The sequence below is a fragment of the Lingula anatina genome, chromosome 7 (genome assembly GCF_051362555.1).
Source record: "Lingula anatina isolate TDL-2025a chromosome 7, LinAna3.0, whole genome shotgun sequence".
NCBI classification, from domain to species: domain Eukaryota; kingdom Metazoa; phylum Brachiopoda; class Lingulata; order Lingulida; family Lingulidae; genus Lingula; species Lingula anatina.
This window is the reverse complement of record NC_141773.1, coordinates 19,226,728-19,251,382: the sequence shown is the minus strand read 5'-3', so window position 1 is coordinate 19,251,382 and position 24,655 is coordinate 19,226,728. Positions and strand designations below refer to the sequence as shown.

Sequence of the window (24,655 nt, the reverse complement as noted above, 5' to 3'; positions counted from 1 at the left end):
CGTCCAGACGTGAAGGCATGGCAGGTCAGGAGTTTCCATTCCCGAACACCACACCTAGTAGAATATGGCACCAGGTGGAAATACAGGTTCGGGGCACCATGGCCGATGGGCACCTGGAATTTTAATCTATCTTTCTGGATTTTTATGGTGTCTCCTGTACAAAAAACGTGTGCACAGCCATGACATGGTGTCAGGAGCCAGCATAACTAACGTGTGTGCCGTATGATTAACTGAGCAGCCTTCATAGGTACCTTGTTTTATCATCTGGTAGGAAGGATTGGGTTTCCAAACTGTTTACACCTGTCTACAATTCATTAAATCACACCACAGGAGAAAATCGTGGGAAAATGTCCTCGAAGTTTTTTTTTTCAAACAACACCTTAAGAAAGGTTGTCCTGCTAGTTTGTTTCTTATCTCCAAGAAAATGCTCCAAGATGGGGTTTCCTTCTGTCCCAAGGACAGGACTTCCTTCATTTTTATTTCAGAGGTTTCAGAAGGATTCTAGAAAATGTTTCTGCTTTTTTTCGAGGTAAAAAATTGTCTTTTCACCATTCACCTGACTGAGCATAGAAATTATTAACTTTGTTAAAAGAAACAATAAGATGGTGAATGGGTCTACATAAAAAAATACCTATCAGAACAGAAATGCACCAGAAATGACAAACTAAAAAGTTATCTTACTTTCCTTGAATTTTCTGTTCATGCAAGGACATATCTGACTAACTGGGAAATAAATTTACCTCACAAAAAGTGTGTCCTGTCATTTTCCTTAATCCCAGAGGACCCAGAAGGAGAAGCACATTGCTTACTGCCAACACACTTGACACATACACACACATTGGGAAAGTGGTAGAAGAATTTATGTATATTTGACATGTGTTTTATTTTCTTAACATAGCTATTTTTACCAAATTGGCAAAAATTGGCAAATAAATATACAATTATCTTTGGTTTTTCTTAAATCCCCCCCCCCCCTCCCAAAAAGAACACATGAATACCTGTGACCAATCCTCTCAGAGAAAACTAAGAACTGACCGTCAATGTGACATGTCTGATTGCTATTCAATTCATTAGTTCTCTATGTAATCCCTCTATATGCTACCAATCTGAATGCCTCAATTCAGAAAACAACAATATTAACTCACAAGATTCCCCCAGTACTTACTAAAATTGTGGTCTAACAGCAAGCCACCAAGGCTTTTTGCTTTGATTGTATAAATCTACAGCAGCAAAGTGGTCCTATGTAGATTAAATGCCCCATCTGAACATTGGCAAACACAATGACCCTTGCCTCTTCAGAGATATATTTCTTTTTGCATATCTAGCACAGCACATTATTAATTTTTCTCACTAGCACAAGGTTCCTATAATTTTTTTTTCATTTTCCCTAAAAGTAATGAAATTCTTTAATGTATTTTGGTAATTTTAGTGAGGTGCAAGCATAATCTACCAACATTGTGAAATGGAATATTCATTCACTGTGAAAAGCATAATTCCTCACCACATATCCCTGGGACACTCCCACTTTTCATGAATATCCATATCATAGGACCTAGGATAAACCCTTTGGACCATGCAAATGAATAGAGCTCACACCCCCATATCTTTACATACTTCTGACCAAATCATCTTATATTGGGTCCCTGGTGATGTATAATCTGCTCTGTGATAGGTCTACACTGCAAACCATCAGATCGATGATGATTAACTTGTATTGACTGGGATGCCTTCCATCATTCATATAGTTTACATCTTCTACAAAGCTGATACAATTATAATCTGGTAAGAAATGGGGGAACTTGGCAGTAAAGAGAAGTTTGAATAGATTGTAATGTGTCAAGTGATAATCATTTACAAAAAAAAAAAAAAAAAAAAAAAAAATGGGGATCTAATAGGTATCTTGCTTTTTTATAAATTAAAAAATATATTAATAAATAATAAATAAAATAAAATAAGAAATGAATATATAAAGAAAGAAATAAAGTTGGATTATGTAAAATCCTTAAACTAAAGTCATATATTAAATATATAACTAAAGCCCTGAATCTTGTATTTATTGAACTGAGGTTTATATTCCATATCTCTCGTGACAAACTATTTTTCGTGTCAATAACAATGATAGTTGTCAATGCAAATTATTAAATATAGAAATAAAGGCGAAATAAATGAGTTAATCTCCCAATAAATTGATAAAAGAACTACAAATGTTTTCTAACATTTTGCAAGATAAATGCTGCTTTTAGGATCTTCTTGCTATAAACAAAAGGCCTTGGAATCACTAATATTTAACAAACAATATACAATTTGCTGAACAAAAATGTGAAAATTTGAGGGTACTGCTGATGAAGTAAAAAATCGAAATCAGAAACCATAAAAAATAAAACTGTAACTAACAGTTATTATAATGTTTTACAATGAAGATCTCTTTCAAACTTGTCCTCTTTTCAAATATGTTCACCTTTTTTTCTTGGTTGTTTGTAAAGCCACACCAAGTTTTATTTGTATTATGTGATAACAATTAAGAAAACATAATGAAACAAAAACCCTTCGTAAAAATAATTTTATTTTACTAAAATTGCACCTTGTCATATACATCAACATGATTCAATAAAAAGAGGATTACCCGAAAATCTTGTGACAAATTCCAAGCCTAGCCCTGTGCAAGGGGGTTTTTATGAACCAGTTTAAGGCTTATAGCAGTGCCTATAATCATATGCTGGCATCTATAATCCAATATTCTTTTGTGCCATCTGGCCACAATTTATATGTCTATTTCTGATATCTCACACACGATATCAATGATGATTAATTCAAATGTATGCAGCTTCAGAATTTGTCAGCCAGGAGATATTATTCATTTTGCACTTTTGATTTTACAATAATCATGAGCAGATGTGCACCACTAAGATACATTATTTCTATATATCTTGTCAAGCCATAAAAATACACCAGAGATTTATTAGTATGGTTAATTGGAGGCCTTGGTTATAGGGGAAAATGTACAAAAAAAGGGCGCAATTTAAAAACTGTTTCATTGTTGACCACCTGTTAAGTATCTTGCTGTGTGGACAAAAACTTCATTTTGATCCAAATTATTAATACCAAAAAGTACTTAAAAACTAAAAATATGCTCCTGGCCATTTGACAAGCCATTTATTCTAAATCTTTCCCTTTAACTTTTGATAAAATGCTTGTTGTTAAGAATAAAAAGATGTTGCCACTATTTTTCCAACTGCAAGGCCAGTGTCAAAAACTTGTCAACATGTGTCAGAAAAAGGCTTATAATTAACCCACAGAATACATTTGAAACAACTACAATTTTTTTCTTTGATATATATTTTTTTTTTCATAATTTGGACATATTGAATTTGATGAATTTTTCATTATTAATGTTATCTGAATATTTTGGGAAACACCTGGTAAAAATTACCTGAACAGGTGTGCATGAACAGGTGTTATAAGTCAAAACTTCAACTTTTTTAATGTCAACCTCTCCTTCTTATCCACCTCGGTCGCTAGGTTGTCCGTGATCTGCTTCGCAATTTCAATTCAGCGACACTCCCCCGTCCGCCATCTTTGTACACGCAAATCCAATTTTCTGTCGTACTTCCTGCTTTACCTACCTTGCTACCTAGACTGTCGCACCTTCCAGTCAACTTTGGAAAATCGGAGAATTAAATGACTGATTGTCAGCAAAGATCAAAGTGAAACAGTTAAAGCAAAGTTCGCCCATTACAATTCAGCGAATAATTAGCTGGCGCGCTGCCAACTGCTTCTAGTTTTGAGACATCATTGACATTCCGTAGGTGGCCAGAGGTGCAAAACAACGGTGAACAAATTCACGATTTTCTCGAAAAGTACACAGTGGATTCTCACCAGACTTTTTAACAAAACAAAAAATAACAAACAAAACAAAATAAGACAATATCTTAAAGTGTCATACCATTCTTTTTTCTTGGATTCTGCTGTTTTCTTCGGCCGCACCTGGCTGTTTCTGCCATGTTTTCTATTGAAATTGATATTCGTGATGGGGCAGTGACGCGCATGCTAAATGAGGTCACCTTTCCACTTCCTGTTTTACGTTAAAACGGTAGGTAAACTTGAACAATTTTGTGATTTTTATATCAAAACTGAGCATCATCTATCAAAAATCGTTTCATAAATTCCACAAAGCAACCATCAAAACATGGAGTTCACCTATTTTGAGGCCATGACTTCTGTGAAACGTTGGAGCCGCAAGTTCCGCGACTGCAAGGTGGCCTATACTCATGTGATTGTGAAACGCCCGTGTTCAGGCTCATAATTAACTTATTACTGCTACTTTCACTAATCTAATAATTGATCACGATAATGACATTCTGTGATCTTAATTCAAGCTTTGAATGAATTAGGAATATTTGGGTAAAATGCGCGCACCTGCACCGCGGAGTGATACGTGTATACGTACATCACGTCTACCCAGGTGAGGCAAAACAGGTAAACATCGGTTTAATTTGACGTTGTGAAGTTATTCAAACACCAGCACCACATTTTTGGAGGGCAGTCTTTAATGTTTCCTCGAGGGAAGCCTTTGATTTATATTTTCAGTGATCCCTGCTGCCCGGAACGAGAAATGAATACCACGTGTATGTTACCTGTACGTTTCAAAGGTGGCGGCGCGCCTTTACTTGTCAGTTTCACAGGTGAATACAGGTAAACTGCACGTGACACTGTGATAGCTGTGACTCATAATGCCATCATGTTGGATGGTTGGGGCTTCAGAAGGTAAAATATGAAATATAAAATAAGTGAATTTTCTTTTTTATTATATAATATTAATTGATTATTTTTATTTACTATTGAGAATTAAATATGTTTTAATTGGATTGTAAATGTTAACATTTTGTTTTTAATTAATTTATTAAACATTATTTTATTTATTATTTATTTTTTAATGAACTAATTATTTTTTTGCTTGTAATTTTAGTTGGCAAGTGTAAACCACATATTGTTAATCATGTAATGTCAAGAACATATGCATAATGTATGTCAGTAGAAAATTCATGCTGATCAGTATATTACACTAGTTTATGCAGGACTTAAATTTATCACACATTTGTTTTCATGTTTGAATTTATGAACTTATGTTTGAGCTTCTGACGTGATATGTTTTATTTTTTTATTTTTATTTTTTTTTTTTAGATTTTATTAAAGAGATTTTGATCTGCAAAATACTCAGTCAATATAATTAAAGCACTTCTATTAAGCATTCCAATATTTTAGAAGCAGGATATGCCACTCTGGGAAAGAAAAAAGTCACAGAGGGAAAAGAGAATATCCATGGATACAGGGAAAGATCAATATGTAAGTGTTGTTTTTCATATATGATTTTTACCCATTTAAATCTGGAGCCTATGTGTAAAGTTATGGTTTAGGGTGAACATGATGTGTTTTTTATCTGTACCACACATATGCGCGTACACGCATGTACATGCACACACACACACACACTTTCTGATACATAAAATAATGTCTTCTTCTTTACCTAAACATACATATGGTGATGACTTATGTTTGGCAAGGCAGCATCCATAAGCAGCATGTTTAAAATATCCCCGTGATTGCATACAGATGGCTGGTAATTAAGCCAGGCAGTGGTTGTTAAGGTCATGTCAGTCCCTGACAGATGAGCGAAGAAACAATGTAGCTAGATCAAAATAAGAGAGTTTTAGGAGAATGCACTGAAAGTATTGGGAGTATCACATTTTAGGCAAATTCTGTCAGTCAGCAGCTGAACATAATAGCACTGGTGCTTGGATGTATTTCACCATAATATAATTGCTTTAAGTTGTTTTGGTTCATTCTTTGAGAAAGTGAATCACAGGAAACCAAAATTATTATAAGTGCTTGGTTATACAAGTCATCTTTGGCTGAAGAATTATATAAGTCACTTTGAATTTACATTTGAGAAAGCAATTACAGTATCAGTTAATTGAAGACATTGAATTCATTTTTGGTAAAATAATAGGAGTACTAGGTAAATGCTAGTTAAAGAATTAATGTGAGGTCGAAACTGAAAATAACTTTATTTGTTTCAACATTTATTCATTGATTAATATATTTATTTATTATTAATTTATTTATTTATTCTTTTTAGTGCCTTGTTTCTTGTTTTGCCTGTTTCTTTATTTGTTTATATGAGAATGGCAGATTTAATTCATTTTTTGTTTGATATCAGATTTCATTCACAGCACACTTAGGTTGGTGAAGTTTTGGCATGTGTCACTAGGCGCACACACACACACACACACATATATTTTTTCCCCAACAAAAGTTATATTTAAGTTAAACATTTTAAGTGTACCCTCAACTTATGCAGATCCAGCTTTTACCCGCACTCTCTCTTTCCTTCAGATATGAAACTTGGCCTCATTAGATTTGCGCAGTATCAAAGTTCTACTGGAAGGTGTAATTATATTAACCTGTTTCAAAGCAAGGGAAAATTTGCAGTGTTTTTATTCCCCAATAGAAGAGATATTTTATAAATAGTCAGACTGGAAAATTGTGAGAAGTGGAAAAATGGACTATAGTTGTTGTTTCTTCCAGTGCAGGCAAGGTCTTTACTTCAAAATTTTAATTATCTAATCAGTCTGGTGTCCATAATTAGCAACTTAGTTTAACACCAAGGTAACATTACAGAAGACAGTCCAATCAACATTTCTGAACATGGCTACTTTTGTACAAACTTATCATAAAACTTTGATGACTAGTCCCCCATACAAAAATCACAATTAGTTTGTTTTCACTTGGTATATATTTTAAAACAATTTGCGCAGGGGTGGATTGAGGCCGTCTTCAGGGTCTTCCGGAAGACAGTCAGATTTTCAAGTTTACATTGATAGGTACCTAATTTTTTTCTGTTGGAAGATGGTCAAAAATGGAGGATGGATCAACAAAGATAATTAGGAAGACTGTCAGAAAATATCTCTGGATCCGTCCCCGTTGTGGGTACTAACTCCACCAAAGCCAGTCATATCAGCTGAAGAGACGGTAAGACAAAAATCAAACCTGTTTGCTACCATAAGTTGGCAGAGAGTGTAAGATTTCCACAATAGTTATAACCTGTATGAGACAAATGGCTGACTTGCATGTGTTTGTAGGTGTTTCGGTGCTGTCCACTAAAAACTATTTGCCAATTGTGCTAGTTGTGCCAGGTGCACCATGGCTGCTGTTCCTGATTGTGGTGTCTCAACTGATGCATTTGTTAGAACACCACTGATTGATTCCGTTTTGTACTTAAATAAGTGTACAAGCATAAGAAAAAATGCAGTTTGCACCGTATTTATATTTTGCTTTGTTTGGGGGGGGGGGGGGGGGGGAGAAAAAAGACAAAAAGGGAAAAATTGTTTTTCTTTTGAAATTAATTTTTGAATAGGTAAGCAGCTTGTTTGAAGCAAAAAATATTAAACAAGTTCTAGTTTATCAATTGTTTTTTTTTTATGATCAGCCTTTTCTTTTGCAAATCTATTATGACTAATATTTTTCATTATGTAGCTGCTGCACAGTTCTTGTGGTTATAGGGTTATAGGAAACGTGTATATTTATGACTGTTGCTCATAATCAGCAGTTATAGATAAACAGAATGCTTTGTGGAAATTTAGGGTTAGTTGTGGCCACCATTAAATACTGAGACACCAGGGTTTGCCACAAGTACTAAGAAGAATAACATGTTTTTTGTTTTTGACTTAATATAACCAAACCTTGACTCTCTAACTTATAAATTATCAGCCTTTCTAGGAATTTGTACTTGAAAGTTCTGGCAACCAATAGTTTGTATAGATGATATATACGTGCAGTCTAATTCATACAAAATAAATTTAGATCTAGCCAAATATCACATTGATCTCTTTTTCAGACTCAAAAGATCAATTAAGTACACAGTATAGTGAAAAAAAAGGGGGTTAACACATGAAAAGTGGTTTGTGTAACTTAAGACTTGGAACACAGGCAGTTCTTTGACAATACCATCTTTTGTGTCAATAAAAGTTCACCTGCGTAATAAAAAACCGGGTTACCATTGATTTACATTACAAAGGGTTTTTTTTTTACATGAGCCAGGTTTGCCCACACAAATATTTTGTTTATGCCATTTAAAGAAGAAAAGGCCAAGCAATGCTTACTGGCTTTATGAAGGAGTGGGGTCCATAAAGGATGAAAGCAGTGGAATGATGTCATTGTTCTGACAATTTCAATTATCAATCAACATAATTACCTATTTAGATGTATTCTGTATACTGGAGCAAGCCAGTTCAGATGTAAGTATAATAAACAGACACATACCAGGAACAAATGTTCACTTAGACATTTTCAACCCCCGAACGGGGAATCATAAGGCTAGTTATAGGTGCGACACACAGTATGTACATGTATGCATTTAACATATATACCTTTTTTTAAAAAAATGTATACCTGTTTGTTTCTACCAAGGCTCATGTCTGCTATTTCAAATACCATCACTACAACAACAATATAACACATTTCATCTGTTAACATATCTTTTTAACAGAGTTAGAAGAGAAACAAGGAGTATAAATAGAGATATAAGATAAGAGTTGAAGGTTTGCCTTATTTGCATGTTAGGATCTTGCATTAATTATTTTGATTATTGTTGTGTGTATGTCTGCATGTCAATGACTGGGTTCCCATACCTAGATCGATCTAACAGGATCAATCTATCTCTGAGGGGTTTCTTGCTAAATTGCTTTCTGCTTAAGCAGCTTAGATGTCTGTCATGCCTACTGAAGCTGTTTAACGATAGCTAATTACCCTCTAACAGCTTCGGTAGGTGTGACAGACATCATGATCTAAGCCGCTTTAGTTGATTGTAATTTAGCAAGAATCCCCTAAGAGATAGATCAATCCATAGTTAGTAAGATAGTGTCTGGAAATGGTCCCTATGAAACCTTTACTATACGTATGAGATCATACATTACTTTGAACACCTCTTGTTAATGCTTGCAGCGTTCTGGCATATATCACATGAGGGTGGCTGTGTTTTATAAAACATACATACCAAGAAAAAGCTCTTGGATTTCAACGAAAAACACCCCAAGAACCTAGTGTAGCGTATATTGCCACTGTCACAGCATATCTAGGTATCAATGTAGACTGAATTTTTTTTAAAGTTCGAGACTCAGTGTGAAATGGTAGCTAGAATTTATCCCTAATTTCCGCAAAGCATTTTGTTTATCCATAATTGCTAATGATAAGCATGTTGATAATAGCAGTGCTCTTTAACATGTGTGGTTTTGTTGGAGGATTTTGCATTCTGCGTGTTCCCAAGAGCTTATTGGGAGTTTATTTGGGTTCCCCCCCCTCCCCCCGTGCCCTAGTTAAGCTTTCAGATCTGTAATCAATCAATCAATAGCAAACTCTTGGTAGAGCTTTGCTTGTCTGATAGCAGACCAATAAACATCTCTGTTTTAGGCCACCCTCTTTGCATTTTCCTAGGAGCCAAATACTCCTTTCACTGTTTTATCTCAGCTATACCTTGGCCTTCCCCTCTGTCTTTTGCCAGGGATGAAACTTTCCAGGGCACTTTTCTCTATGCTGTCCTGCTTCATGATGTGTCCTTGGTAAATCTGATATGTATAATGTAATATCACCCTGGGGTAGCGCTAGCCAAATCACCACATTTTTGTCAATTTGATACCAAATTGGTTATAATTTGGCTAAAACATGTCAAATCAAGCCCTTTTCTTTTAGCCAATTTAATTCAGTTTTAGCATTTGGCTAAATTGGCGAGTGTTAGCGCTACCCCAGATCACCCCATTTGAGGTTTTTCGTTCATTTTCTTTTTAACGTATCAATGCATTATATCTGGCATATACTAAGGCTGTATTCCCAGAGCTTTTGGATCGATCTATCCCCGCAGGGAGTCTCACTAGATTACTGTCAGATAATTCGGCTTAAATGTCCGTCCCGCCTACTACATACTGTAAGGGGGTAATTAACTTTCGTGTCCGCTCGGCTGACAGCTATTTAGCGTGAACCCCCAGGGAGTTAGGTCGATCTAAAGTAGATCGATCTAATCTCTGGAAATGGGGTCTAAGGGACTGTGGTGATCAAAATATAACAAGTAGGGCTGTAATTGTGCTTAGGTGCTATTTTCATCTGTCTGAGTATCTGGAAGTGATTTCAACTGTAACTCCATAATTCTAATTGAGTTTAGATAGCCTTGGATTCAGAGGACAGGGGCATAACTGCTACAGATGAAGTCATCAAAACTGGTGTAGTAAGTTTTATCAACAGTTTTAGAAAAGATATACGTCAGTGGTTAAGAGAAAGTCGTTGAAATTCCAGGAATGTTATTGTTTATTTTTATTTATTATTATTATTATTATGTTATTATTGTGGTTTTTTTTTTCGTAATTTTGTGCTAGATTTAATTGCCCCTTGTGTTCCACAAAATAATTTGATTTCCTGAAATTGTCAGTCTGAAAAAGTTATCTAGACAGAGAAAAAAAAATTTAAGCAAATAACCTGTGGCTTCACAGATCCAAATACAAAATTCAGCTTGCATTTCCTGTAGGACATTTTGAAAAGGGTGTTTTGTATCCATTTTTAAAGCAAAAATGCAATTTCCAGTATAAGCTACAATGAAAATGCCTAGTGATATATTACAGTATTTATTGGAAAGTATAATTTATTTTTCAAGCAAAATATTTAAATTTTCCATTAAAGATCTAAGAAAATGTTTTATAGTGCACATTATTATGCTTTTAATTAACTTCCAAATACCCAGTAAAATTTGAACAAAGAAAATAAAAAGTTAAAAATGAGAAGAAAGCATTCAGTTATTTGGCTAGAACAAAAATAAATTTGTGAAAAACCTGAAGCTCTTTTAGCATAGCACTAAATTGCCTCGAAGTCACTTATAAGCCAGTTTAGACAATTTTCCAGTTCTGATACAAATCTTCAACAAATTTTCTTCTTGTATTATCTTAACAAATTTGGTAGCATGGAGGATTTGGCAGAATTATTTCATAACTTCCAACAAGTGCATAACTGACCCTGTAATAATTAAAGGATGGGATTACGAACAAGGCCATTATATTGCATATACTTCCTGTCCCAAAGTAAACAGATTTAAACTGCGCTTTCCCATAACCTGATAATAACAGTGCTATTTGTTACCTGCCTGGGTACTCAGATTTATGTGTTGATTCTCGATGTTCAATATGTCTTTGTTGTGGGACAATCGAGGACTAGTAAAGCACCTGAGGTGGATAAATAGACAGGAACCCAACCATAAAAGACCTTATTGTGTTCAAATTCAATGGGGATAATTTCAATAGAAGTTGAACTTTTGTTTGCGAGGGAATATTTGACATGCCGTGTGATATTTTCTTTCCAAAAGTTTCAAATTTCAGGTTTTTTAATCCCATAGTTTGAAGCTTAATTTTCTTTCAAACCGTTCTTGTTAGAATTGTTGTCTCCACATCAAAAATTTGAGAATCAGGCATCCCTTTTTTTTTTGGATTTTAAGTTCAACAAAGGCAGAGGAACTATATTGTATGACTCCATAGAAGTACAACACAAAAAGCTTTTGTTAAGGAGTCTTTTCAATCCAGGCAGTGCATCGTAAGAAGCCACAGTATTGAACATTGAGATCACATCCAATAGCCGATTTAGTCAATAGCTTAAGAAGTGTTGGGAGGGCACACCTTCGGATCCAGCGCCAGTCTAAATTCAGGACTCTGACAATGAGCCCATAAAGGGGATAGCATTTACAGACAGGTTGCTGTTTGCTTATGCACTCAAGGTACAAATGTAGTTGCGTATATTGATCTTTTAATCAGAGATATTTTGTTATCTGTCATGATGTTATGCAACATAACTTTGATGTCATAGACTTTTTAGTAAGTACATGCACTTTTATTACTGTACATGTATGTATTATTGTCATGTTGAAGGTTTTTGATAGGAACATAATGCTTGTAATTATGCTTACATGTAGTTATACAATCGTGTACTCTTGTAATGCTGCGGGTTTTTTAATTAGAGCATACCATGTGCATGTACATTATACCATAATGTAAAGAGTATTATTTCATGTGTAGGTTTTTATCAAGGTGAACTGACATCTATCCTGTATAAGGCCATATTCAGATTCAGACATTGTGCAAGCTGGGCAATCCAACTCTGCTGATATTATAGCTAAAGTGCAATCAAAGTAATCAGCTTAATTGTCTGGCACGCCTTATTGAGCAGATAAAGAGTTATAAGCTCACAAAAGTTTAGTACCCTATCTGCTCGAGAAGGCATGTCAGACAATGAAGTTGATAATGTTGATTGCAGTTTAATAAGAATCCTTAGCAGAGTTGGATCCACCCATCTGGTACAATGAAAGCGTGTCCTTTGACAAATCCATAAGACTGGGTTCCTATGCCTAGATCAATCCATCTGGAACGATCCATCTCTCTTGGTAGTCTCACTAAATTGCTGTCAACTTAACCAGCTTAAATGTCTGTCACGCCTACTGAATCAGCTAGGGGGTAAAGAAAATTACCCCCTAACAGCTCTACTAGGAGTGACAGAGCCGGTTAAATTGATAGCAATTTAGTGAGACTCCCAAGGGCGATAGATTGATCCAAATATCTGTGGGAATGGTGAATATGGTGGCAGTGGCATTTAGTTGGGTTTTGTGGCAAAACATTTGACTTCAAATGCATCTGTTAGGAAATAAGTATTAATAGCTTGGCTATTGTGAAAGAGAATCACCTAAACAGAGTTCCCCCACTTGTCAGTTAATCATGGCCAAATAATCATATTGTGCCCAGTCAGTATTAATAGTAAATGAACTTGTAAAAGTGAGTAAAACCATTGTACATGTTAGGAACTCTCACAATGTACTGGTACAGGCTATGTTGCTGAGGTATACCCCTAGATAAAGGGATGAGCTTTTTCCAACTTTCTGCGAATATCTGACTTTTTGAATACCAAAAATAGCATGGATCCCACGCCATATTTTTTTTTACCTAAAATGGCAGTCTCATCCTTGCATGTAGATGTGAAAGGATTACTGTCTATCTGTAGACAGAATCTTGTCCTCGGCCAATTGTGTGCACCCACAGATTTCAATCACAATCAGTTCTTTTGGTATTTTAACCCACATGAATGTAAGATACATGTAACCTTTGGTACCCTTTTAGCACTACCTGCCAACTTTCCTGCTCAGATTCACTTATTATGTAATTTCCTGTAGAAAGGTAAGATCTTTTATTCCCTAGAACTGCTTTCCTATGTGTAATAAAATTTTGAATTGATATATATATATATTTTTTTTCAAGATTGTGGCTTTGAGCATCATTTTTTGACGCAAAAGGGTAACAGATATCTTCCATGAAATGGTAAAGGATGTGACATTTGCTTCACATTATTGTATTATATTTGATTGTTGAACATCCTTTCTTAATTATTCCAAAAGAGCAAATTTGGATAATGGTTATTTGTTTGATCTTGTAGCAATCATCTGCTTTTTAAGCCCCATTGTTGGTCTCCAAGCATTTGGAAAGAGGTAGAAGTAAAGCCAAGAAAAGGTTCATGGTAGAGGACACCTTGGAAATGTTCACTTGTAGGTGTATCTGTGTTACTGTGGCTTTTATCCCTTTCCTTTTTTATGTGCAAAATGATAAACCTGTACCTTGAAGCCATTCAAAAAGCACAAGTGTGTGAATTACAAACAATATGTCTTGTGTGTTTTTATGAAGTGGTGCCAAATTTCAGCCACGAAATGCGGTTATGCAATGTCTCATCTACAAATGTCTTCTATTTCTCCAGTGCATGTCTGTTTGTCGTTGTGGTTATCAAGAAGCTGATTCTGTTCATGCAGTCACTTTCAAAGAAACAAGGGCTTTTAATTGTTTTATGATAGAAAACGGGGTCCTGGAATATTTGTTGTGACTAAATATGGTAATTCATTTTGTGCTGGCATAGTTTCTGCCTAAGCATCGAGACATTTTTTAAAGCATTAAACTAGATATAGGCCCAACTTGTAATGTCAGACAAATGAGTTACAGAGAAACCCATTGTAATGTTAGACTAACAGCCTGAAAATATGCCATTGACCTTGTAATTGTGCCAGATTCTTTGATATTCATAAGAGTATTTTAATGCACCATTGTTGAAATATAGAACCGCATGGCCCAAAGGTGTGTAATTTGTCTGTGCCAAAACATGCCAGTCAACATGCAAGGTGATGTGTGAATATTGCATAGACAAGGCATTTGATTGGGGATGAATATTCATCTATTGTCATAGTGCAGAAAAGCTTTTGATTTGAAGGGCCCTTAAATAAACCACATTATGATTTTTAGTTTTACGTCATAGGTGCTTGATTTAATTCACTACATAAGGAGTGCTAAGTACATGTGCTTTCTTTGTAGAAAATACTTCAGACTGAAGAAAAGAGTCTCATGTCAGTGCTGCATTGACACAAAGTTTCTCCAATATTAGAAAATTATTATTGATAATTTTGCTACCCTTTGTTTTTCATGAGAATTGAAAACATATTTTTAATTGAAAGTATTAACTGTTTATCGTAAAAATTAAAGCAGCTTTTCTGGCTGAAGAAATTAGACTTTTCTTATGAGGAATCAGCTGAAAACTACGACCGCATTCCTATGAACACATCGCATTAGCTGGGTCGGTGCAACTCTGCAGGGGTTTCTCGATAAAGTGCAATCAGTAGAACCAGCTTAATTTTCTGATCGACAAGCTACCTGTAGCAGCTGGGGGTAATACCCTGTTGTGTGCCGATTTAGCTGATTCCACTGATTGTACTTTAGTGACAATCCTTTGCAGAGTTAGACTGACCCATGGCCAGCTAGAGCGATGTGTGAATATGATTGAGGCTGTCTTCTGGGTCTTCCGAAAGATCAGAATTTTCAAGTTTACATTGAGGGGTATCTAATATTTTCTGTCTGAAGACTGTCAAAAGTGGAGGATGGATCAACAATGATAATTTGGAAAACTGTCAGAAAATATTACTGGATCCGCCCTTGCATTGAACCATAAGGTGAAATGGTAGTAGAAGGGCTTATATTTAGCAACATTGTTGTTAACCAATGTACAACTTTGTTTCCCAAAAGATACCTTGTAATTGTTTGTATAAGCAGAAAAAAGCTAGCTTCAAATTTTTGGTATAAAAAAACACTATAAATAAACCCAGATATGACTGTTTTATTCTATGGATGTTAATACACTCTATTGCACAATCGGCTGCATGATGGTACACAAAAGGAAGGTGTCACCACAACCACCAACAGTTATGTCACAACTTTAAAAAAAATGGTTTGCAATAAAACATTCAAGGTAAAAAGCCAGACACTGTCTGGTGAAACTGGATCATAATGTGGGGTTGAAATGGCAGGTATCCGGTTATTTAAGCCAGTGAAAAGATTTCTTGGTTCTTTGTCATCACGTAAGCCTGCCTGCTTGTACCCTTATATGAGCAGACAGGAATTCATCTGTATATATATATATATAAATATATATATATATATATATATATATATATATATATATATATATATATATATATATATATATATATATATATATAATCAAGGATGCGAATAACTTAGCTTCCTCTCTCCATTTTATTTTTTTTTAAAAATGCTCTACGGCCGTTTTGGCCATGAGGCCTCGTCAGGGTTTTGACGAGGCCTCAAGGCCGAAACGGCCATAGGGCATTTTTTAAAAAATAAAATGGAGAGAGGAAGCTAAGTTATTCACATCCTTGATTATACCAGCTCCCCACGGGCCGCCACCATGGGTGGAGCACTTTTTCATGGTGTACTGACTTAATTCTCATATATATATATATATATATTTATATATATTTATATATATATATATATATTTATTTATTTATGCAGCAGATCCTCTCAACAAATTGGAAAAGCTGCAGTTTTTGGAAGGTTGTTCATTGTGTGGATAAAGGAGCAACAATTTGTCATTGCGGTAGGTGAGATGAACATTGTTGTATATAAGCGCATCACTAGAATATGCATCTTATTGTTACTGCTTCCACCAGGACAGAAACCCTTCATCTTTAGATAGCTTCAGGCTCTCTTCATAGCTTAAAGGATGGAGATACAGGATTTTCACACCAAATCTAACTTTCCTCAAGAAAAGGCAGTTTTCACCTATTCACAAGTCATTGCTGTACCACATGTGTCTCTGGACTTGAGTTGTCAATGTTCCATACATTTTTTAATCAAGTAATTGGTTTTAAATGAATCCTAATTCATTAATAGACTATCAGGTCTTCTGATATTTATGAAGGAAATTTTTTGCATTATTTCAGGAGTTTTGTTGTTTTTAAGATCTGACTTGGGGGGGGGGGAAATTAAGTATATGAGGTTTTAGAATTCCTAATTTAAATGTACATTTAAGGAGTCTTTTGGCACACACGAAAACTGAGGCATTTAGTAGCTCAGCACCTGGGTCATATTTTATGGGCATATTGGAGATGAAGGAGCCCTGATATATAATTTTTCCACGGACATCAATGATCATAGTATTATTTTGAGTATATTGTGTGTACAAGGGATAAAATGTGAGAACCTGCCTTGTAATCTACTTCATGTACTCTCATTTTGGGAGTTCATCCTGCATCCCCATTTAAAACTGCTTTATGAGGGACTGGCATAATAAAATATATGAATAGATGACTGAATTTGTGCTAAATCAGAGGACAATTGCCACCTACAGAAATGCAATTATAACTTATAGATTATATTTTATTACTGTAAGTAATAATAATGCTGTTCAAGCACTATTGGTCTTGACTAATATACATGGGAGCTCTATACATTATTGTTGCAGGAGCTCTATACATTATTGTTGCATATATAATATCTGCAATTTGAAATTTATAGATACAAGATGCAATAATGAATGGTTGCTAATCAGTAAGCCCTGGAGAGAGCGATGTGATAGACAATTTGGAATGACAGAACTGCTGACAGTACCTAGATTACGTTATTTATTTCAGTGTTAAACCAGCTAGGGTAGTTGGATGCATTAGTTTGATCTTGATCACAGTATATCATTTCTGTCAACCTCGAGCAGTGTGCACCTCCATCAGTTTTGAAATTAAGAAAGAAAACAAGTTTGGTGTAAAAGGAGAAAAATGTAGAAAAATCTTTTTATTGATTGTGTTTTGCATTTCCAGACCGTCAGTTTTTTTCCCCATTAATTTTGATTTATAAAACAAGTTTAAGTATGGATACCAAGAAAAAAAAATAGTAGCACCTTTTCACTGATGTTTGGTCAGATGCCCACCCTACTTTTCAAGGACAGTTCAGAAGTTAATCGCCATCAAGCATGAAACAAATTAGAAAAAATTATTAGAAAAGACATGATGTTTAAATCTTAATTATTATTGAATTGTCCCAGTAAGTTACAACATTTTAGGTAGTATGCTCCAATCCACTTGCATACCTCAAAATCAATAAGTATATTTGCTTCCACAGTATAAGCAACAAATGTTTAGTGCAGGTAAAAATCAATGCCGTTTATTGCGTGAACAAAAGTAGGAGTGTTGCCATTGTCAGGGCCCCTTGTCCTCTGCCATGACCAGCTGGCTTGAGTGGCTGATAACAACAATATCAGCGGCCTGCCCACACTGGCAAAGTCTATTCACTGCAATTATGTAAGCATGTAGCCCCTTTTGAAGTCAGCACACAAAGGATCAATACATCGTGCTTAGTGGATACTGTGGAACTTGAACAAACCCAATTCATGACCTTAACATTGAGTGCATACATTCTGTTCAGCTTATCAGAGGGGCTGGCGGGATTGTGGGTGATAATTCAGGCCCGATAATTCTCGATGGCTGGCTAGTACAGATGCAGCATGCATGCTCTCTACTTGGATCATGTGATTTGTAGAGAAATTGAGTATCGATGTGATTAGTAATTATATGTAGGCAAGGTAAGATCATTAACGAATGTGAATTAACTTATCCTGTGATTGATGGGTATGTATGAGGACATAACAAGACCCTCAGAACATGAAAGTAGAATTTTATAAGGAATGAAGAATCCTAATTTTTTGTTAAATTTTGTGCTCATTTATCTGTGTTAGCTCATTGCAATTTCTTACAAGTGTATTGATGTATATATATTCAGGGATGAGATGCTTGAAACATCCTTCGGGCAGATTTCTTAAATTTACTTTGGACGCCTGCTTTCTTTCATTGATGAAATCTTATTATCCATCAGATGGGACTAATGTTCAAATGTTTAAATGTTTTAATGCTGTAAGATTATTTACATATTTGCAACAAATTACTTTTTAATTATCTATAAAAAAGATGTGCAAGTTGCTATTGCAAGAAAAAAATGCATTATTGTGACATGATGTTCCCAATTTCTGTCTCATTTGAAGCACAATTGGGTCATGATTTAGGCAGTATACAGTTATGGGGAAAGTGGAGCTTAGAACAGAATCAGTTCGTCAAGTGTGTCTGATTAACTATAGAATGTTATTGCTGAATAGTTAAAAAGCGCTCATCAGGGACTAGAGATGAAAGCCTTTTTTGATTACTTTTAGATTTAATTTGTATTGACAGATTTTTTTTTCTGATGTATTGTTATGACTTCGCAGCCAACATGGAATTAAATAGTCTCCCGCTTTCAAAAATGTTCATCAAAATATTAAACCTTCCCCATAAAGGGAGAAAAGAGACTCTATCATTTCTGTGAACCCTCAGAGTTGTGTTTTAACTAATTGAAATTAGGACATAAATAAATGATATTGGAAAGGACAGGGGGGGAGAGAGAGAGAGTGAAAATAGGATCAATTGTGTTGCTCCACCACAACTCTAATTTGAAATCAAAGACACATCAGCAAGAAAGTAATAACTGCTGTTTAAATCAACTGCATATGAAAGAAAGATTTTTTTTTTCAGATTTCACTAAGGATATAAATTAAGATCAAAATAAAAAATTTACGAAATGTGGTGGTATGGTCTTGAATATTTGATTCAGTGAACTGATTGTGGCTGAGCAAAAGCTTATGTATTCAACCTGCCTTTGTGAACTGTTTGATAATATTGATGATACTTTGTAACATACAAGTATTTTATCTATTCATACATAGAAACAAACCTTGCAAAGTAACTTGAATACAGAAATGCTTTCTCATCAATTTCCAAATGATCAGAAGTTTTATTTGGTTTGTGAACCACGTACCTTTTATGTGCTGTAAAATATTATTTTATCTGATTTTATCTTTGTGGGAGATCATTCAGATCAGAAATTTTCAATTGGATATGGTGAATTATTGATTTTTTATTCAGACTTTTATTGTGTAAGCATGGAGAATTTGTATAAAAGCAGACGGAATAACTGCAATTAGATAAATTAGTCAACAAGTCACTGAATCAGTTTCAAGTGCCCGTATAAAAGTCTGTAAATATTTGAATTCTTTGTGGCATAAATAGTGAATTAATCATGAGAAGGGATTGAAGAATTTATGGAATGAATATACCATTTATCAGTATATGATTATTGGTATTAAAATTAGAGGAGGAAAAAAATCACTTGGTGGGGGGGGGGGATGTTTGCTTTCTGTGAATAGGTAAATGGAACTGTAAGAGATTTTACCATGGCCCAGAGGAGCCTGCATGAGAAGGCCCCAAATATACAAAAACAGCATGCACCATGTTCATGTTGCATTACACTTAGGGACCGTTCACATGAAAAATCTATTTTCTAAAAATCTTAAAATCTATTTGCGGTATCTTGTAATCACGGTCTGTGCCCTGAATACCCCACTGCGTAATTATGGGCAGCGTGAGCCAGTTACTTCCAAAGGTGTAATTAATTATCGGCGCTGCCAGTAATTACGCCACGGGGTATTCAGGGCACAGACCGTGATCACAAGATACCGCATATAGATTTTTAGAAAATAGATTTTTCATATGAACACAGCCTCAGTCTAGCTCATTAATAGACACAAGATTGACATGTCTTGTGGGCATAGTGAACTGCAAAAGTGACATGAGCCATGTCAGTTTTGTTTTATGAGATGCTTGATCATTTTGAGCTCAAAATTCCTGATTAAAAAAATAATATGACATGGTCCGTTTAAATCTAGCATTATTGGGAGCCAGTAGATTACAGAACGGATTAGGCCATATTGATTTTGTGTGTACTTACTTTAGCTCAAAATACCACAGAAAAAGGCGAATGCGGTGTGGCCCGTATCACTGTTGCGTCAGTGGGACCCAGTTCATTATGAAATTGACACGGTGCATGCTGTTCGTATGTTTGGGGCCTTCTGAGTTATGCGCGTACAGGCTCCTGTGTGCTGTGGCAGTAATTAGGGATGGCCAAATGGTAAGAGAATTGGACAGATAGAGGCATGAATCATAAACTAGACTAATAAATTAAATAGTTAAGTGATTTCTTGTTTGAATATATAGATTAAAAAAAAAGACAGGTGACTAAAAAATTGATATACAAAAGAAGAAACAAATACAATATCTATAAGCAGATAATTCAGAGTGTAGATTATGAAATAAACTAATCATTATATCCTATTTCTATTGTGTCTCAAAAGATTTATGGCTGTTTTACATGTGGATCAGAAACAATGGTAAAAAAGAAACGAATATACACTCTGTCATTAGTGTATCATCACCTATTTGATGACATTGTGTTGTCTTATTATCTTGTCTGGCTCACATGTCTATCAATTACTCTCGGTAATACCTAGATCAGTCAACATGGCACAAGGAGGTGAAATAATCTGTAGTAAGCTGAGCTATCGGCTTAATTCACACATGCACCCTGAGTTAAGCAGAGTCATGAGGATTATGTTGTTGTGAGTTCCGATTGACTATGGAAATTCAGGTCACTCATTCTATGCTTGGGCCCATATATATATATATATATATATATATATATATATATATATATATATATATATATATATATATATATATATATACAGGGGCGGATCCAGGATTATTTAAAGGAGGGGGGATGTATACAAAGCAAAAGAATTTATTTTAATATGTTTTTAATGTAGCAGTTTTTTATAAGCCCATTTGAATTTTCATTTCTTTTCAGATTGAATAGTGCACTTATATGTCTATCAGCACATCGTAGGACATCTTATAATCAGGGGGCAAGTGTAGCAGTTACCACCATAAAAGCCATTAAAGGTAATTTAAGATACAGCAATTAGTTGGGAATATGTTGAAATGTTTCTGTTGATTTTAAAGAAAGAGATGGGAAGTTAGTTGAAGGAGAATTTTTTACAAAGTAGAGGACAAGTTTTAATTAAGTTGTCCTCAATCCCTGCATTTGAAAATGTCCCAAAGTTTTATGCTTACTTAGCAAAGCTCATTTATTTATCTTTCACATTTCAGACCTTCAAGACATAAAAAAACCCTATGAACAAAAGTTTATCTGAATCGTACCTATACTGTCATTATTTCTTTCTGGGCCTTAGATCTTTGCACAGACGGTTCAAAGCATGGTATCACACATCTTCATATGAAAAATGACATCGTTAATATTATACATTACACAAGACCAAGACAGAAAACACTGTGTAATTTGTTATGTCATTCTAAATGATTGCCATGTCATTTAGAACTACATAATTTATAATTATAAGTGGTATTAAATTTCAGGTAAAGGTAGGTCAAATGGGTTATTTTGGTAGGGAAATAGGATTTAGATACTCTTAATGTTTTACTTTATTTATTTATTTATTTATTTATTTATTTATTTATTTATTTATCTATTTTGGGGGGAGGGGTATTATTCATATTTATTTATTTATTTTCAGTTTAACAGAGAGCTAGGCACACTTTAATTTTCTGTCCTTGATTTAAGGTACAAGACCCACTTTCATGCTACCTGTATATATATATATATATATATGTCAGTCACTGGAATGATACCTTGAAAATTTAATGTAAAGCATAAACCTCAGGTTCATGAGATTCCTTTAATTATGCAGCAAATATATTTCCACCCACTGTCTGTGTTATCTGATAATAAGGATAAAAAGGTGAGCCAAGAGAAAACGCCTATATGCTGAACACTGGTGCATGTATGCAATTCATGGCTTAAATCAAGACACCATGACATGTCAAATGTGGATTATATAGATTAATTGATATACAGAGTATTCCAGAAGCAACATATACTGAAATGGTGAGATAAGAAAAAAAAAACAGTAATTGAAATGAGTCATCATGGTAATTTGACTTTCTGGCTTAGGTTTTGCTAGAGAATTAAATTTTTAGTTTTTCATTGAAGTCTCAAAAAGAACTTATTTTTGTAAATGATAGATTTGAATGAAATGGACAGAATATAACATTCCTTTGGTAAACTCCATGTACATTGCCATAATAGAGAATGTCCATCAGCTTATTCTTTGTGAAGAATGTATTGATATGATGTTAATCTCCAACAGCTCACTAGGGGACCATTCTCACAGATATTTGGATCGGTCTATTTCCCTGGGGAGTCTCACTAAATTGCTATCAAACTTACCGGCTTAAACATCTGTCATGCCTAGTAAAACTGTTAGGGGGTAATTATCTTTACCCCTAGCTGATTCGGTTGGCGTGACAGACATTTAAGCCTCTACAGCTGATAGCAATTAAGCATGAACCCTTAGGGAGTTAGGTCGATCCAGATGGATTGATCTAAGTATGGGAACCCAGTCTAAGACACCAATAGTAAGCAAAAATATTCTTGTCTAGAGATTTAAAAAAGGGGCACAACAAGGGGATTTTGATTAAGAGAACTATATTTGTTTTGTTATGTTTAAAAACCGACATGGGCTGCATCATGTACATGTTGGTCATCAGTTTTAGTTTTCAAAATCACATTTTCCTGTCCCCCCCCTGAAATGTTTCATGTGACAACCACACAAGTATACATGTGTGTAGGAATCAGCAGCATGTGGAATACAGAGCAAGGTCAGGCAAGCCCTTTGTTTGATTAGCAGGTGTTGCCATGGTGATAATCAATATCTGCCTGCTGTACAGTGGATATTATGTCATGGGGGTCAGGGCCTCTCAGCTGTTGTCTATGGCCTCTGTGAACAACACTTCCTCTGTTGAGTAGCAAACACAGGCTATACTTGCACACGCATAGTACCTTTGGGATAGGTAAGTACGTGAGGCCAGACTGACATTATAGGGAGACATAAGATGCATTGCAGTGTTAACCTTTGCAGTTGCATTTCTTATGCTGATATACCCTGGTATATACCCTATATATGGTAGATAGATATAGATATGTATCCTGGAATATGACAGGCCATGGTGTCTTTGCATGGCTGCAAGGTAGACATTGGTAAATTGCTTTGAAGATTTTTGAATAATCAGGAGAAGCTGTGCTATAATTAGAAAAATGAGGCTAATGTACTCTCCATATGTGTGGATGTCTGAGGGTTAATGGTACAGTGTCTGAGGGTTAATGGCACATGCATGATGAGGAGAACAGAGACAGAAATACATTGAGTGACAGAGTACATTAATTATGCAACCAACACCCTGCAGGTCTCATTTCTGTGTAAATGTGCTTAGAATTAGGTTGGTGCTTGGCTCTTGTTTACCAGTCTCATATCAGTGGCCTAAGTCATATTGTCAATGGTCAAGTGTGTCTGAATAGACATCCTATCTCATTATGTGACAGTCACGCTAATGTCATCCCTTTGACCACTGGCAGGACTACAGGGTCAGCTTGACTTGGATAATCCCTATTGGGATGGTCAGTAAAAGCAGAGGGAGAGAGAGCAGGGAAAAGATAGAGAGAGATGATAAAAAAGGAGGGGAAAAAAACTGAGAAGCTAGAAAATGCATGATCATGCAATCTTTGTCTGACCTTGATTCCATGATGGTAAAGATATCTGTCTGGGTTTTTTATACTACTTTTTGGCAGTAAGAATTTTGGAGGTCAAGGATCAGGGACAGCAACTGAAGTGGTCATGCTAAGAAGTCTGTGACAGAACTCTACCTTCAGTGCTTTTTTTTTCCTTCCAGATTTTCCATGTTATTTGACAAGTGTCATGCAATCAGGTTGTCATGGTTTCCAACTGTCCTCTCTTTCATATTGAAAAAAATTTTTCACTGAAATTAATATTTGTCTTTTTTTTCAGAATTGAAACTTGAAAAACATACTTGGATTAAAAATATAATAAAAATATAATGATAAGCAAAATGAGGTCACTAACTCACCCACTGACCATGCTAAATGACCCTTGTTAAAGACTGCTCTATAATTCAAAAACTAGCACTGTTGACAGTACCATCCATAGTTTTTAATGGTTTTTTGATATTACTTGTATATCTAGAGCCAGACTCCGGTATCAAATATTAAGAGCCATTAAGTTGACTTTTTTTACAACCTTATTTTCTTTGTCTCATGTTCAGTTTCCAAGATGCTCCAAGTGTGTGAAATGGATTAAAACATTTTTCACTTTTACAGGTGAAAAAACACTAATGGATAATGCACATGGTTCTCAGACATAACTTATGTAGTCAGTGTTGTGAAGATGGATGTCAAATGTATATTATGTAAGACGATAAAGGTCATTTTGTTGCTGAGGATGTTATTGGTCATTGAAATGA

At 35.0% G+C, this 24,655-nt stretch overlaps 2 protein-coding genes across 8 annotated transcripts in view; one reads left to right on the top strand and one right to left on the bottom strand.

Moving 5' to 3' along the window:
* The window catches only part of LOC106151450 (zinc finger E-box-binding homeobox 2), a 62,989-nt gene extending 58,787 nt beyond the window's left edge, over positions 1-4,202 (bottom strand). The window contains exon 1 of the mRNA XM_013524703.3: positions 3,944-4,202. Coding sequence (XP_013380157.2) covers positions 3,944-4,046 — 103 coding nt within the window. The 5' untranslated portion in view covers positions 4,047-4,202. The remainder of the gene's footprint in view (positions 1-3,943) is intronic.
* Positions 4,203-4,343: 141 nt separating this feature from the next.
* LOC106151449 (uncharacterized) overlaps positions 4,344-24,655 on the top strand; it is a 49,196-nt gene continuing 28,884 nt past the window's right edge. Inside the window, exons 1-3 of one of the 7 annotated variants that reach the window (XM_087017473.1) lie at positions 4,344-4,764; positions 5,269-5,343; positions 6,907-7,029. The gene's annotated coding sequence lies outside the window, so the exon portion shown is untranslated. Of the gene's footprint in view, positions 4,765-5,268; positions 5,344-6,906; positions 7,030-11,234; positions 11,804-17,475; positions 17,983-21,128; positions 21,224-22,921; positions 23,192-24,655 lie in introns of those variants that run through there. The other 6 variants (XM_087017474.1, XM_087017472.1, XM_087017477.1 and 3 more) reach the window with 6 other exon arrangements.